A 16,987-nucleotide genomic window follows, 5' to 3' on the forward strand; every position below is an offset into this window, starting at 1 on the left:
CCCCCATAAAGTGTGTAATGTATAGTGTCATGTCTGCCCCTCCCCCATATAGTGTGTAATGTATAGTGTCATGTCTGCCCCTCCCCATATAGTGTGTAATGTATAGTGTCATGTCTGCCCCCCCCATATAGTGTGTAATGTATAGTGTCATGTCTGCCCCTCCCCCATATAGTGTGTAATGTATAGTGTCATGTCTGCCCCTCCCCCCATATAGTGTGTAATGTATAGTGTCATGTCTGCCCCCCCCCATATAGTGTGTAATGTATAGTGTCATGTCTGCCCCTCCCCCATATAGTGTGTAATGTATAGTGTCATGTCTGCCCCCCCCCATATAGTGTGTAATGTATAGTGTCATGTCTGCCCCTCCCCCCATATAGTGTGTAATGTATAGTGTCATGTCTGCCCCTCCCCATATAGTGTGTAATGTATAGTGTCATGTCTGCCCTCCCCCATATAGTGTGTAATGTATAGTGTCATGTCTGCCCCTCCCCCCATATAGTGTGTAATGTATAGTGTCATGTCTGCCCCTCCCCCATATAGTGTGTAATGTATAGTGTCATGTCTGCCCTCCCCCCATATAGTGTGTAATGTATAGTGTCATGTCTGCCCCTCCCCCCATATAGTGTGTAATGTATAGTGTCATGTCTGCCCCCTCCCCCATATAGTGTGTAATGTATAGTGTCATGTCTGCCCCCCCCATATAGTGTGTAATGTATAGTGTCATGTCTGCCCCTCCCCCATATAGTGTGTAATGTATAGTGTCATGTCTGCCCCTCCCCCCATATAGTGTGTAATGTATAGTGTCATGTCTGCCCCTCCCCATATAGTGTGTAATGTATAGTGTCATGTCTGCCCCTCCCCCCATATAGTGTGTAATGTATAGTGTCATGTCTGCCCCCCCCATATAGTGTGTAATGTATAGTGTCATGTCTGCCCCTCCCCATATAGTGTGTAATGTATAGTGTCATGTCTGCCCCCCCCCCATATAGTGTGTAATGTATAGTGTCATGTCTGCCCCTCCCCATATAGTGTGTAATGTATAGTGTCATGTCTGCCCCTCCCCCCATATAGTGTGTAATGTATAGTGTCATGTCTGCCCCCCCCCATATAGTGTGTAATGTATAGTGTCATGTCTGCCCCTCCCATATAGTGTGTAATGTATAGTGTCATGTCTGCCCCTCCCCCCATATAGTGTGTAATGTATAGTGTCATGTCTGCCCCTCCCCATATAGTGTGTAATGTATAGTGTCATGTCTGCCCCTCCCCCTATATAGTGTGTAATGTATAGTGTCATGTCTGCCCCCCCCCATATAGTGTGTAATGTATAGTGTCATGTCTGCCCCTCCCCCATATAGTGTGTAATGTATAGTGTCATGTCTGCCCCTCCCCCATATAGTGTGTAATGTATAGTGTCATGTCTGCCCCCCCCCATATAGTGTGTAATGTATAGTGTCATGTCTGCCCCTCCCCCCATATAGTGTGTAATGTATAGTGTCATGTCTGCCCCTCCCCCCATATAGTGTGTAATGTATAGTGTCATGTCTGCCCCTCCCCCCATATAGTGTGTAATGTATAGTGTCATGTCTGCCCCTCCCCCCATATAGTGTGTAATGTATAGTGTCATGTCTGCCCCCCCATATAGTGTGTAATGTATAGTGTCATGTCTGCCCCCCCCCATATAGTGTGTAATGTATAGTGTCATGTCTGCCCCTCCCCCATATAGTGTGTAATGTATAGTGTCATGTCTGCCCCTCCCCCCATATAGTGTGTAATGTATAGTGTCATGTCTGCCCCTCCCCCCATATAGTGTGTAATGTATAGTGTCATGTCTGCCCCCCCCATATAGTGTGTAATGTATAGTGTCATGTCTGCCCCTCCCCCATATAGTGTGTAATGTATAGTGTCATGTCTGCCCCTCCCCCCATATAGTGTGTAATGTATAGTGTCATGTCTGCCCCTCCCCCATATAGTGTGTAATGTATAGTGTCATGTCTGCCCCTCCCCCATATAGTGTGTAATGTATAGTGTCATGTCTGCCCCTCCATATAGTGTGTAATGTATAGTGTCATGTCTGCCCCTCCCCCATATAGTGTGTAATGTATAGTGTCATGTCTGCCCTCCCCCATATAGTGTGTAATGTATAGTGTCATGTCTGCCCTCCCCCCATATCGTGTGTAATGTATAGTGTCATGTCTGCCCCCCCCATATAGTGTGTAATGTATAGTGTCATGTCTGCCCTCCCCCCATATAGTGTGTAATGTATAGTGTCATGTCTGCCCCTCCCCCATATAGTGTGTAATGTATAGTGTCATGTCTGCCCCCCCCCCATATAGTGTGTAATGTATAGTGTCATGTCTGCCCCTCCCCCCATATAGTGTGTAATGTATAGTGTCATGTCTGCCCCTCCCCCCATATAGTGTGTAATGTATAGTGTCATGTCTGCCCCCCCCATATAGTGTGTAATGTATAGTGTCATGTCTGCCCCTCCCCCCATATAGTGTGTAATGTATAGTGTCATGTCTGCCCCCCCATATAGTGTGTAATGTATAGTGTCATGTCTGCCCCCCCCCATATAGTGTGTAATGTATAGTGTCATGTCTGCCCCCCCCCCATATAGTGTGTAATGTATAGTGTCATGTCTGCCCCCCCCATATAGTGTGTAATGTATAGTGTCATGTCTGCCCCTCCCCCATATAGTGTGTAATGTATAGTGTCATGTCTGCCCTCCCCCCATATAGTGTGTAATGTATAGTGTCATGTCTGCCCCTCCCCCCATATAGTGTGTAATGTATAGTGTCATGTCTGCCCCTCCCCCATATAGTGTGTAATGTATAGTGTCATGTCTGCCCCCCCCCCATATAGTGTGTAATGTATAGTGTCATGTCTGCCCCTCCCCCATATAGTGTGTAATGTATAGTGTCATGTCTGCCCCCCCCCATATAGTGTGTAATGTATAGTGTCTTGTCTGCCCCTCCCCCATATAGTGTGTAATGTATAGTGTCATGTCTGCCCCCCCCATATAGTGTGTAATGTATAGTGTCATGTCTGCCCCTCCCCATATAGTGTGTAATGTATAGTGTCATGTCTGCCCCTCCCCCATATAGTGTGTAATGTATAGTGTCATGTCTGCCCCTCCCCCCTATAGTGTGTAATGTATAGTGTCATGTCTGCCCCTCCCCCCATATAGTGTGTAATGTATAGTGTCATGTCTGCCCCTCCCCCCATATAGTGTGTAATGTATAGTGTCATGTCTGCCCCTCCCCCATATAGTGTGTAATGTATAGTGTCATGTCTGCCCCTCCCCCCATATAGTGTGTAATGTATAGTGTCATGTCTGCCCCCCCATATAGTGTGTAATGTATAGTGTCATGTCTGCCCCTCCCCCCATATAGTGTGTATGTATAGTGTGATGTCTGCCCCCCCCATATAGTGTGTAATGTATAGTGTCATGTCTGCCCCTCCCCCATATAGTGTGTATGTATAGTGTCATGTCTGCCCCTCACCCCATATAGTGTGTAATGTATAGTGTCATGTCTGCCCCCCCATATAGTGTGTAATGTATAGTGTCATGGTCTGCCCCCCCCATATAGTGTGTAATGTATAGTGTCATGTCTGCCCCTCCCATATAGTGTGTAATGTATAGTGTCATGTCTGCCCCTCCCCCATATAGTGTGTAATGTATAGTGTCATGTCTGCCCCCCCCCATATAGTGTGTAATGTATAGTGTCATGTCTGCCCCTCCCCCATATAGTGTGTAATGTATAGTGTCATGTCTGCCCCTCCCCCATATAGTGTGTAATGTATAGTGTCATGTCTGCCCCCCCCATATAGTGTGTAATGTATAGTGTCATGTCTGCCCCTCCCCCCATATAGTGTGTAATGTATAGTGTCATGTCTGCCCCCCCCATATAGTGTGTAATGTATAGTGTCATGTCTGCCCTCCCCCCATATAGTGTGTAATGTATAGTGTCATGTCTGCCCTCCCCCATATAGTGTGTAATGTATAGTGTCATGTCTGCCCCCCCCATATAGTGTGTAATGTATAGTGTCATGTCTGCCCCTCCCCCATATAGTGTGTAATGTATAGTGTCATGTCTGCCCTCCCCCATATAGTGTGTAATGTATAGTGTCATGTCTGCCCCTCCCCCCATATAGTGTGTAATGTATAGTGTCATGTCTGCCCCTCCCCCATATAGTGTGTAATGTATAGTGTCATGTCTGCCCCTCCCCCATATAGTGTGTAATGTATAGTGTCATGTCCTGCCCCCCCCATATAGTGTGTAATGTATAGTGTCATGTCTGCCCCCCCCCCTATAGTGTGTAATGTATAGTGTCATGTCTGCCCCTCCCCCATATAGTGTGTAATGTATAGTGTCATGTCTGCCCCTCCCCCATATAGTGTGTAATGTATAGTGTCATGTCTGCCCCCCCCCATATAGTGTGTAATGTATAGTGTCATGTCTGCCCCTCCCCCATATAGTGTGTAATGTATAGTGTCATGTCTGCCCCTCCCCCATATAGTGTGTAATGTATAGTGTCATGTCTGCCCCTCCCCCATATAGTGTGTAATGTATAGTGTCATGTCTGCCCCCCCCATATAGTGTGTAATGTATAGTGTCATGTCTGCCCCTCCCCCCATATAGTGTGTAATGTATAGTGTCATGTCTGCCCCTCCCCATATAGTGTGTAATGTATAGTGTCATGTCTGCCCCTCCCCCATATAGTGTGTAATGTATAGTGTCATGTCTGCCCCCCCCATATAGTGTGTAATGTATAGTGTCATGTCTGCCCCTCCCCCCATATAGTGTGTAATGTATAGTGTCATGTCTGCCCCTCCCCCCATATAGTGTGTAATGTATAGTGTCATGTCTGCCCCCCCCCATATAGTGTGTAATGTATAGTGTCATGTCTGCCCCCCCCCCCATATAGTGTGTAATGTATAGTGTCATGTCTGCCCCTCCCCATATAGTGTGTAATGTATAGTGTCATGTCTGCCCCTCCCCCCATATAGTGTGTAATGTATAGTGTCATGTCTGCCCCCCCCATATAGTGTGTAATGTATAGTGTCATGTCCTGCCCCTCCCCCATATAGTGTGTAATGTATAGTGTCATGTCTGCCCCCCCCATATAGTGTGTAATGTATAGTGTCATGTCTGCCCCTCCCCCATATAGTGTGTAATGTATAGTGTCATGTCTGCCCCCCCCATATAGTGTGTAATGTATAGTGTCATGTCTGCCCCCCCCATATAGTGTGTAATGTATAGTGTCATGTCTGCCCCCCCATATAGTGTGTAATGTATAGTGTCATGTCTGCCCCTCCCCCCATATAGTGTGTAATGTATAGTGTCATGTCTGCCCCCCCCCATATAGTGTGTAATGTATAGTGTCATGTCTGCCCCTCCCCCCATATAGTGTGTAATGTATAGTGTCATGTCTGCCCCTCCCCCCATATAGTGTGTAATGTATAGTGTCATGTCTGCCCCTCCCCCATATAGTGTGTAATGTATAGTGTCATGTCTGCCCCCCCCCATATAGTGTGTAATGTATAGTGTCATGTCTGCCCCTCCCCCCATATAGTGTGTAATGTATAGTGTCATGTCTGCCCCTCCCCCCATATAGTGTGTAATGTATAGTGTCATGTCTGCCCCTCCCCCATATAGTGTGTAATGTATAGTGTCATGTCTGCCCCTCCCCCCATATAGTGTGTAATGTATAGTGTCATGTCTGCCCTCCCCCATATAGTGTGTAATGTATAGTGTCATGTCTGCCCCCCCCATATAGTGTGTAATGTATAGTGTCATGTCTGCCCCTCCCCCATATAGTGTGTAATGTATAGTGTCATGTCTGCCCCTCCCCCCATATAGTGTGTAATGTATAGTGTCATGTCTGCCCCCCCCATATAGTGTGTAATGTATAGTGTCATGTCTGCCCCCCCCCCATATAGTGTGTAATGTATAGTGTCATGTCTGCCCCTCCCCCATATAGTGTGTAATGTATAGTGTCATGTCTGCCCCTCCCCCATATAGTGTGTAATGTATAGTGTCATGTCTGCCCCTCCCCCATATAGTGTGTAATGTATAGTGTCATGTCTGCCCCTCCCCCATATAGTGTGTAATGTATAGTGTCATGTCTGCCCCTCCCCCATATAGTGTGTAATGTATAGTGTCATGTCTGCCCCCCCCATATAGTGTGTAATGTATAGTGTCATGTCTGCCCCTCCCCCCATATAGTGTGTAATGTATAGTGTCATGTCTGCCCCTCCCCCCATATAGTGTGTAATGTATAGTGTCATGTCTGCCCCTCCCCCCATATAGTGTGTAATGTATAGTGTCATGTCTGCCCCTCCCCCCATATAGTGTGTAATGTATAGTGTCATGTCTGCCCCTCCCCCCATATAGTGTGTAATGTATAGTGTCATGTCTGCCCCCCCCCCATATAGTGTGTAATGTATAGTGTCATGTCTGCCCCTCCCCCCATATAGTGTGTAATGTATAGTGTCATGTCTGCCCCTCCCCCATATAGTGTGTAATGTATAGTGTCATGTCTGCCCCTCCCATATAGTGTGTAATGTATAGTGTCATGTCTGCCCCTCCCCATATAGTGTGTAATGTATAGTGTCATGTCTGCCCCTCCCCCATATAGTGTGTAATGTATAGTGTCATGTCTGCCCCCCCCCATATAGTGTGTAATGTATAGTGTCATGTCTGCCCCTCCCCATATAGTGTGTAATGTATAGTGTCATGTCTGCCCCTCCCCCATATAGTGTGTAATGTATAGTGTCATGTCTGCCCCTCCCCCCCTATAGTGTGTAATGTATAGTGTCATGTCTGCCCCTCCCCCATATAGTGTGTAATGTATAGTGTCATGTCTGCCCCTCCCCCCATATAGTGTGTAATGTATAGTGTCATGTCTGCCCCTCCCCCCATATAGTGTGTAATGTATAGTGTCATGTCTGCCCCTCCCCCATATAGTGTGTAATGTATAGTGTCATGTCTGCCCCTCCCCCCATATAGTGTGTAATGTATAGTGTCATGTCTGCCCCTCCCCCATATAGTGTGTAATGTATAGTGTCATGTCTGCCCCTCCCCCCATATAGTGTGTAATGTATAGTGTCATGTCTGCCCCCCCCATATAGTGTGTAATGTATAGTGTCATGTCTGCCCCCCCCCATATAGTGTGTAATGTATAGTGTCATGTCTGCCCTCCCCCCATATAGTGTGTAATGTATAGTGTCATGTCTGCCCCTCCCCCATATAGTGTGTAATGTATAGTGTCATGTCTGCCCCTCCCATATAGTGTGTAATGTATAGTGTCATGTCTGCCCCTCCCCCCATATAGTGTGTAATGTATAGTGTCATGTCTGCCCCCCCCATATAGTGTGTAATGTATAGTGTCATGTCTGCCCCCCCCCATATAGTGTGTAATGTATAGTGTCATGTCTGCCCCTCCCCCATATAGTGTGTAATGTATAGTGTCATGTCTGCCCCTCCCCCATATAGTGTGTAATGTATAGTGTCATGTCTGCCCCTCCCCCCATATAGTGTGTAATGTATAGTGTCATGTCTGCCCCCCCATATAGTGTGTAATGTATAGTGTCATGTCTGCCCCTCCCCCCATATAGTGTGTAATGTATAGTGTCATGTCTGCCCCTCCCCCATATAGTGTGTAATGTATAGTGTCATGTCTGCCCCTCCCCCCATATAGTGTGTAATGTATAGTGTCATGTCTGCCCCTCCCCCATATAGTGTGTAATGTATAGTGTCATGTCTGCCCCTCCCCCATATAGTGTGTAATGTATAGTGTCATGTCTGCCCTCCCCCCATATAGTGTGTAATGTATAGTGTCATGTCTGCCCCCCCCCATATAGTGTGTAATGTATAGTGTCATGTCTGCCCCTCCCCCCATATAGTGTGTAATGTATAGTGTCATGTCTGCCCCTCCCCATATAGTGTGTAATGTATAGTGTCATGTCTGCCCCTCCCCATATAGTGTGTAATGTATAGTGTCATGTCTGCCCCTCCCCCCATATAGTGTGTAATGTATAGTGTCATGTCTGCCCCCCCCATATAGTGTGTAATGTATAGTGTCATGTCTGCCCCCTCCATATAGTGTGTAATGTATAGTGTCATGTCTGCCCCTCCCCCATATAGTGTGTAATGTATAGTGTCATGTCTGCCCCCCCATATAGTGTGTAATGTATAGTGTCATGTCTGCCCCCCCCCATATAGTGTGTAATGTATAGTGTCATGTCTGCCCCCCCCCATATAGTGTGTAATGTATAGTGTCATGTCTGCCCCCTCCCCCATATAGTGTGTAATGTATAGTGTCATGTCTGCCCCCCCCCATATAGTGTGTAATGTATAGTGTCATGTCTGCCCCTCCCCCCCATATAGTGTGTAATGTATAGTGTCATGTCTGCCCCCCCCATATAGTGTGTAATGTATAGTGTCATGTCTGCCCCCCCCCATATAGTGTGTAATGTATAGTGTCATGTCTGCCCCTCCCCCATATAGTGTGTAATGTATAGTGTCATGTCTGCCCCCCCCATATAGTGTGTAATGTATAGTGTCATGTCTGCCCCCCCCCATATAGTGTGTAATGTATAGTGTCATGTCTGCCCCTCCCCCATATAGTGTGTAATGTATAGTGTCATGTCTGCCCCTCCCCCATATAGTGTGTAATGTATAGTGTCATGTCTGCCCCTCCCCCCATATAGTGTGTAATGTATAGTGTCATGTCTGCCCCTCCATATAGTGTGTAATGTATAGTGTCATGTCTGCCCCCCCATATAGTGTGTAATGTATAGTGTCATGTCTGCCCCCCCCATATAGTGTGTAATGTATAGTGTCATGTCTGCCCCTCCCCCATATAGTGTGTAATGTATAGTGTCATGTCTGCCCCTCCCCCATATAGTGTGTAATGTATAGTGTCATGTCTGCCCCCCCATATAGTGTGTAATGTATAGTGTCATGTCTGCCCCTCCCCCCATATAGTGTGTAATGTATAGTGTCATGTCTGCCCCTCCCCCCATATAGTGTGTAATGTATAGTGTCATGTCTGCCCCCCCCCATATAGTGTGTAATGTATAGTGTCATGTCTGCCCCCCCATATAGTGTGTAATGTATAGTGTCATGTCTGCCCCTCCCCCCATATAGTGTGTAATGTATAGTGTCATGTCTGCCCCCCATATAGTGTGTAATGTATAGTGTCATGTCTGCCCCTCCCCCCATATAGTGTGTAATGTATAGTGTCATGTCTGCCCCTCCCCCCATATAGTGTGTAATGTATAGTGTCATGTCTGCCCCTCCCCCCATATAGTGTGTAATGTATAGTGTCATGTCTGCCCCTCCCCCATATAGTGTGTAATGTATAGTGTCATGTCTGCCCCTCCCCCCATATAGTGTGTATTGTATAGTGTCATGTCTGCCCCTCCCCCCATATAGTGTGTAATGTATAGTTTCTTGTCTGCCCCTCCCCCCATATAGTGTGTAATGTATAGTGTCATGTCTGCCCCTCCCCCCATATAGTGTGTAATGTATAGTGTCATGTCTGCCCCTCCCCCCATATAGTGTGTAATGTATAGTGTCATGTCTGCCCCCCCCATATAGTGTGTAATGTATAGTGTCATGTCTGCCCCCCCCATATAGTGTGTAATGTATAGTGTCATGTCTGCCCCTCCCATATAGTGTGTAATGTATAGTGTCATGTCTGCCCCCCCCCCCATATAGTGTGTAATGTATAGTGTCATGTCTGCCCCTCCCCCCATATAGTGTGTAATGTATAGTGTCATGTCTGCCCCCCCATATAGTGTGTAATGTATAGTGTCATGTCTGCCCCTCCCCCCATATAGTGTGTAATGTATAGTGTCATGTCTGCCCCCCCCATATAGTGTGTAATGTATAGTGTCATGTCTGCCCCCCCCCATATAGTGTGTAATGTATAGTGTCATGTCTGCCCCCCCCCATATAGTGTGTAATGTATAGTGTCATGTCTGCCCCTCCCCCCATATAGTGTGTAATGTATAGTGTCATGTCTGCCCCCCCATATAGTATGTAATGTATAGTGTCATGTCTGCCCCTCCCCCCATATAGTGTGTAATGTATAGTGTCATGTCTGCCCCCCCCATATAGTGTGTAATGTATAGTGTCATGTCTGCCCCCCCATATAGTGTGTAATGTATAGTGTCATGTCTGCCCCTCCCCCCATATAGTGTGTAATGTATAGTGTCATGTCTGGCCCCCCATATAGTGTGTAATGTATAGTGTCATGTCTGCCCCCCCATATAGTGTGTAATGTATAGTGTCATGTCTGCCCCTCCCCCCATATAGTGTGTAATGTATAGTGTCATGTCTGCCCCTCCCCCATATAGTGTGTAATGTATAGTGTCATGTCTGCCCCTCCCCATATAGTGTGTAATGTATAGTGTCATGTCTGCCCCTCCCCCCATATAGTGTGTAATGTATAGTGTCATGTCTGCCCCCTCCCCCATATAGTGTGTAATGTATATAGGTCATGTCTGCCCCTCCCCCCATATAGTGTGTAATGTATAGTGTCATGTCTGCCCCTCCCCCATATAGTGTGTAATGTATAGTGTCATGTCTGCCCTCCCCCCATATAGTGTGTAATGTATAGTGTCATGTCTGCCCTCCCCCCATATAGTGTGTAATGTATAGTGTCATGTCTGCCCCCCCCATATAGTGTGTAATGTATAGTGTCATGTCTGCCCCTCCCCCATATAGTGTGTAATGTATAGTGTCATGTCTGCCCCTCCCCCATATAGTGTGTAATGTATAGTGTCATGTCCTGCCCCTCCCCCCATATAGTGTGTAATGTATAGTGTCATGTCTGCCCCCCCCATATAGTGTGTAATGTATAGTGTCATGTCGTGCCCACCCCATATAGTGTGTAATGTATAGTGTCATGTCTGCCCTCCCCCATATAGTGTGTAATGTATAGTGTCATGTCTGCCCCTCCCCCCATATAGTGTGTAATGTATAGTGTCATGTCTGCCCCTCCCCCATATAGTGTGTAATGTATAGTGTCATGTCTGCCCCCTCCCCCCCATATAGTGTGTAATGTATAGTGTCATGTCTGCCCCTCCCCCCATATAGTGTGTAATGTATAGTGTCATGTCTGCCCCCCCATATAGTGTGTAATGTATAGTGTCATGTCTGCCCCCCCCCCCATATAGTGTGTAATGTATAGTGTCATGTCTGCCCTCCCCCATATAGTGTGTAATGTATAGTGTCATGTCTGCCCCTCCCCCCATATAGTGTGTAATGTATAGTGTCATGTCTGCCCCCCCCCCCCCCGCTGTCTCTTCTCTCTCTCCGCTGTCCCTTCTCTCTCCCCGCTGTCCCTTCTCTCTCCCCGCTGTCTCTTCTCTCTCCCCGCTGTCCCTTCTCTCTCCCCGCTGTCTCTTCTCTCTCCCCGCTGTCCCTTCTCTCTCCCCGCTGTCCCTTCTCTCTCCCCGCTGTCCCTTCTCTCTCTCCGCTGTCCCTTCTCTCTCCCCGCTGTCTCTCTCTTCGCTGTCCCTTCTCTCTCTCCGCTGTCCCTTCTCTCTCTCCGCTGTCCCTTCTCTCTCCCCGCTGTCCCTTCTCTCTCCCCGCTGTCCCTTCTCTCTCCCCGCTGTCCCTTCTCTCTCCCCGCTGTCTCTTCTCTCTCCCCGCTGTCTCTTCTCTCTCCCCGCTTTCCCTTCTCTCTCCCCGCTGTCTCTTCTCTCTCCCCGCTGTCCCTTCTCTCTCCTCGCTGTCCCTTCTCTCTCTCCGCTGTCCCTTCTCTCTCCCCGCTGTCTCTCTCTTCGCTGTCCCTTCTCTCTCTCCGCTGTCCCTTCTCTCTCCCCGCTATCCCTTATCTCTCCCCGCTGTCTCTCTCTCCGCTGTCCCTTCTCTCTCCCCGCTGTCTCTCTCTCCGCTGTCCCTTCTCTCTCCCTGCTGTCCCTTCTCTCTCCCCGCTGTCCCTTCTCTCTCCCCGCTGTCCCTTCTCTCTCCCCGCTGTCCCTTCTCTCTCCTCGCTGTCCCTTCTCTCTCTCCGCTGTCCCTTCTCTCTCCCCGCTGTCCCTTCTCTCTCCCCGCTGTCCCTTCTCTCTCCCCGCTGTCCCTTCTCTCTCCCCGCTGTCCCTTCTAATCTCCCCGCTGTCCCTTCTCTCTCCCCGCTGTCCCTTCTCTCTTCCCGCTGTCCCTTCTCTCTCTCCGCTGTCCCTTCTCTCTCCCCGCTGTCCCTTCTCTCTCCCCGCTGTCCCTTCTCTCTCCCCGCTGTCCCTTCTCTCTCTCCGCTGTCCCTTCTCTCTCCCCGCTGTCCCTTCTCTCTCTCTCCGCTGTCCCTTCTCTCTCCCCGCTGTCCCTTCTCTCTCCCCGCTGTCCCTTCTCTCTCTCCGCTGTCCCTTCTCTCTCCCCGCTGTCTCTCTCTTCGCTGTCCCTTCTCTCTCTCCGCTGTCCCTTCTCTCTCCCTGCTATCCCTTCTCTCTCCCCGCTGTCTCTCTCTCCGCTGTCCCTTCTCTCTCCCCGCTGTCTCTCTCTCCGCTGTCCCTTCTCTCTCCCCGCTGTCTCTCTCTCCGCTGTTCCTTCTCTTTCCCCGCTGTCCCTTCTCTCTCCCCGCTGTCCCTTCTCTCTCCCCGCTGTCTCTCTCTCCGCTGTCCGTTCTCTCTCCCCGCTGTCCCTTCTCTCTCTCCGCTGTCCCTTCTCTCTCCCCGCTGTCCCTTCTCTCTCTCCGCTGTCTCTTTCTCTCCGCTGTCCCTTTTCTCTCTCCCCGCTGTCCCTTCTCTCTCCCCGCTGTCCCTTCTCTCTCCCCGCTGTCCCTTCTCTCTCCCCGCTGTCCCTTCTCTCTCCCCGCTGTCCCTTCTCTCTCCCCGCTGTCCCTTCTCTCTCTCCGCTGTCCCTTCTCTCTCCCCGCTGTCCCTTCTCTCTCTCCGCTGTCTCTTCTCTCTCTCCGCTGTCCCTTCTCTCTCTCCGCTGTCCCTTTTCTCTCTCCCTGCTGTCCCTTCTCTCTCTTCGCTTGTCCCTTTTCTCTCTCTCCGCTGTCCCTTTTCTCTCTCCCCGCTGTCCCTTCACTCTCTCCGCTGTCCCTTCTCTCTCTCCGCTTTCTCTTCTCTCTCCCCGCTGTCCCTTCTCTCTCCCCGCTGTCCCTTCTCTCTCCCCGCTGTCCCATCTCTCTCCCCGCTGTCCCTTCACTCTCCCCGCTGTCCCTTCACTCTCCCCGCTGTCTCTTCTCTCTCCCCGTTGTCCCTTCTCTCTCTCCGCTGTCCCTTCTCTCTCCCCGCTGTCCCTTCTCTCTCCCCGCTGTCCCTTCTCTCTCCCCGCTGTCCCTTCTCTCTCCCCGCTGTCCCTTCACTCTCTCCGCTGTCCCTTTTCTCTCTCCCCGCTGTCCCTTCACTCTCCCCGCTGTCCCTTCTCTCTCCCCGTTGTCCCTTCTCTTTCCCCGCTGTCCCTTCTCTCTCCCCGCTGTCCCTTCTCTCTCCCCGCTGTCCCTTCTCTCTCCCCGCTGTCCCTTCTCTCTTCCCGCTGTCCCTTCTCTCTCTCCGCTGTCCCTTCTCTCTCCCCGCTGTCCCTTCTCTCTCCCCGCTGTCCCTTCTCTCTCTCCGCTGTCCCTTCTCTCTCCCCGCTGTCCCTTCTCTCTCCCCGCTGTCCCTTCTCTCTCCCCGCTGTCCCTTCTCTCTCCCCGCTGTCCCTGCTCTCTCTTCGCTGTCCCTTCTTTCTTTCCGCTGTCCCTCCTCTCTCTTCGCTGTCCCTTCTTTCTTTCCGCTGTCCCTCCTCTCTCCCCGCTGTCCCTTCTCTCTCCCCGCTGTCCCTTCTCTCTCCCCGCTGTCCCTTCTCTCTCTCCGCTGTCTCTTCTCTCTCTCCGCTGTCCCTTCTCTCTCTCCGCTGTCCCTTTTCTCTCTCCCTGCTGTCCCTTCTCTCTCTTCGCTTGTCCCTTTTCTCTCTCTCCGCTGTCCCTTTTCTCTCTCTCCGCTGTCCCTTCACCCTCTCCGCTGTCCCTTCTCTCTCTCCGCTGTCCCTTCTCTCTCTCCGCTGTCCCTTCTCTCTCTCCGCTGTCCCTTCTCTCTCCCCGCTGTCCCTTCTCTCTCCCCGCTGTCCCTTCTCTCTCTTCGCTGTCCCTTCTTTCTTTCCGCTGTTCCTCCTCTCTCTCCGCTGTCCCTTCTCTCTCTCCGCTTTCTCTCTCTCCGCTGTTCCTTCTCTCTCCCCGCTGTCTCTCTCTCCGCTTTCTCTTCTCTCTCCCCGCTGTCCCTTCTCTCTCCCCGCTGTCCCTTCTCTCTCTCCGCTGTCCCTTCTCTCTCCCCGCTGTCCCTTCTCTCTCCCCGCTGTCCCTTCTCTCTCTTCGCTGACCCTTCTCTCTCTCCGCTTTCTCTTCTCTCTCTCCGCTGTTCCTTCTCTCTCCCCTCTGTCTCTCTCTCCGCTTTCTCTTCTCTCTCCCCGCTGTCCCTTCTCTCTCTCCGCTGTCTCTTCTCTCTCTCCGCTGTCCCTTTTCTCTCTCTTCGCTGTCCCTTCTCTCTCCCCGCTGTCCCTTCTCTCTCTTCGCTGACCCTTCTCTCTCTCCGCTTTCTCTTCTCTCTCTCCGCTGTCCCTTCTCTCTCTCCGCTTTCTCTTCTCTCTCTCCGCTTTCTCTTCTCTCTCTCCGCTGTCCCTTTTCTCTCCCCGCTGTCCCTTCTCTCTCTCTTTGCTTTCCCTTCTCTCTCTCCGCTTTCTCTTCTCTCTCCGCTGTCCCTTTTCTCTCTCTCCGCTTTCTCTTCTCTCTCCGCTGTCCCTTTTCTCTCCCCGCTGTCCCTTTTCTCTCTCTTCGCTGTCCCTTTTCTCTCTCTTCGCTGTCCCTTCTCTCTCCCCGCTGTCCCTTCTCTCTCCCCGCTGTCCCTTCTCTCTCTCCGCTGTCCCTTCTCTCTCCCCGCTGTCCCTTCTCTCTCCCCGCCGTCCCTTCTCTCTCTCCGCTGTCCCTTCTCTCTCTCCGCTGTCCCTTCTCTCTCCCCGCTGTCCCTTCTCTCTCCCCGCTGTCCCTTCTCTCTCCCCGCTGTCCCTTCTCTCTCTCCGCTGTCCCTTCTCTCTCCCCGCTGTCCCTTCTCTCTCCCCGCTGTCCCTTCTCTCTCCCCGCTGTCTCTTCTCTCTCCCCGCTGTCTCTTCTCTCTCTTCGCTGTCCCTTCTCTCTCCGCTGTCCCTTTTCTCTCTCCCCGCTGTCCCTTCACTCTCCCCGCTGTCCCTTCTCTCTCCCCGCTGTCCCTTCTCTCTCCCCGCTGTCCCTTCTCTCTCTCCGCTGTCCCTTCTCTCTCCCCGCTGTCCCTTCTCTCTCCCCGCTGTCCCTTCTCTCTCTCCGCTGTCTCTTTCTCTCCGCTGTCCCTTTTCTCTCTCCCCGCTATCCCTTATCTCTCCCCGCTGTCCCTTCTCTCTCCCCGCTGTCCCTTCTCTCTCCCCGCTGTCCCTTCTCTCTCCCCGCTGTCCCTTCTCTCTCCCCGCTGTCCCTTCTCTCTCCCCGCTGTCCCTTCTCTCTCCCCGCTGTCCCTTCTCTCTCCCCGCTGTCCCTTCTCTCTCCCCGCTGTCCCTTCTCTCTCCCCGCTGTCCCTTCTCTCTCTCCGCCGTCCCTTCTCTCTCCCCGCCGTCTCTTCTCTCTCCGTTGTCCCTCGCTCTCCCCTCGTGTCTGTAAGTGGAACCTGGAGCTGTTCTCTAGTAGCTGGAGGCGTCCCGTACCTCATGATGTCATCACCGTTTTTCAGAGACTGATCTTCACGCAGTTATTAAGAAGGGGAATCTCCTAAAGGACGTGCACATGAGATACATCCTGTACCAGCTGCTGAAGGCCACAAAGTTCCTGCACTCTGGCAATGTCATACACCGGGACCAGAAGGTAAAGGGATGAGAAAAAAGGTCCCCGGGCATGGGTGGGAGTCCTAAGGCAAAAGTCACAGAGGTGAGGGGCGATTGTTACAGGCATGAGGGTGTGGTATCTTGTAGAGTAACAGGGAAGTGCTGTGCTGTAGGGCGACCGGTGTCATGTCCTGTAGGGCTCCAGAGCGGGGTCCTGTTGGGAGATGGCTCTGGGCTCTGGGTCGGGTGAGGTCCTGTAGGGCGACGGGTCTCGGATCTGGGTCAGGGGTGGGGTCCTGTAGGGCGACAGGTCTGTACTCTGGGGCAGGGGTGGGGTCCTGTAGGATGACGGGTCTGGGCTCTGGGGCTGGCTTGGCATCCTGTAGGGCGATGGGTCTGGGCTCCAGGGTGCGTGTTATGTCCTGTAGGGCGACGGGTCTGTACTCTGGGGCAGGGGTGGGGTCCTGTAGGATGACAGGTCTGGGCTCTGGGGCAGAGGTGGGGTTCCTGTCGGGTGACGGGTCTGGGCTCCAGGGTGCGCGTTATGTCCTGTAGGGTGACGGGTCTGTACTCTGGGGCTGGGGTGGGGTCCTGTAGGGCGACGGGTCTGGGCTCTGGGGCAGGGGTGGGGTCCTGTAGGGTGACTGGTCTGGGCTCTGGGTCAGGGGTGGGGTCCTGTAGGGCGACGGGTCTGTACTCTGGGGCAGGGGTGGGGTCCTGTAGGGCGACGGGTCTGGGCTCTGGGTCAGGGGTGGGGTTCTGTAGGGCGACAGGTCCGGGCTCTGGGGCAGGGGTGGGGTCCTGTAGGATGACGGGTCTGGGCTCTGGGGCTGGCTTGGCATCCTGTAGGGCGATGGGTCCGGGCTCTGGGGCAGAGGTGGGGTCCTGTCGGGTGACGGGTCTGGGCTCCAGGGTGCGCGTTATGTCCTGTAGGGTGACTGGTCTGTACTCTGGGGCAGGGGTGGGGTCCTGTAGGATGACGGGTCTGGGCTCTGGGGCAGGGGTGGGGTCCTGTAGGATGACTGGTCTGTACTCTGGGGCAGGGGTGGGTTCCTGTCGGGTGACGGGTCTGGGCTCTGGGTCAGGGGTGGGGTCCTGTAGGATGACTGGTCTGTACTCTGGGGCAGGGGTGGGGTCCTGTAGGATGACTGGTCTGGGCTCTGGGTCAGGGGTGGGGTCCTGTAGGGCGACGGGTCTGGGCT

General features: G+C 51.6%; 1 protein-coding gene across 1 annotated transcript in view; it reads left to right on the top strand.

Moving 5' to 3' along the window:
- Positions 1-16,987, top strand: part of MAPK15 (mitogen-activated protein kinase 15) — a 68,154-nt gene that overhangs the window by 22,387 nt on the left and 28,780 nt on the right. The window contains exon 6 of the mRNA XM_069959759.1: positions 15,695-15,825. Coding sequence (XP_069815860.1) covers positions 15,695-15,825 — 131 coding nt within the window. The remainder of the gene's footprint in view (positions 1-15,694; positions 15,826-16,987) is intronic.

This window comes from Dendropsophus ebraccatus, chromosome 2 (genome assembly GCF_027789765.1).
Source record: "Dendropsophus ebraccatus isolate aDenEbr1 chromosome 2, aDenEbr1.pat, whole genome shotgun sequence".
In the NCBI taxonomy this organism is placed as follows: Eukaryota; Metazoa; Chordata; class Amphibia; order Anura; family Hylidae; genus Dendropsophus; species Dendropsophus ebraccatus.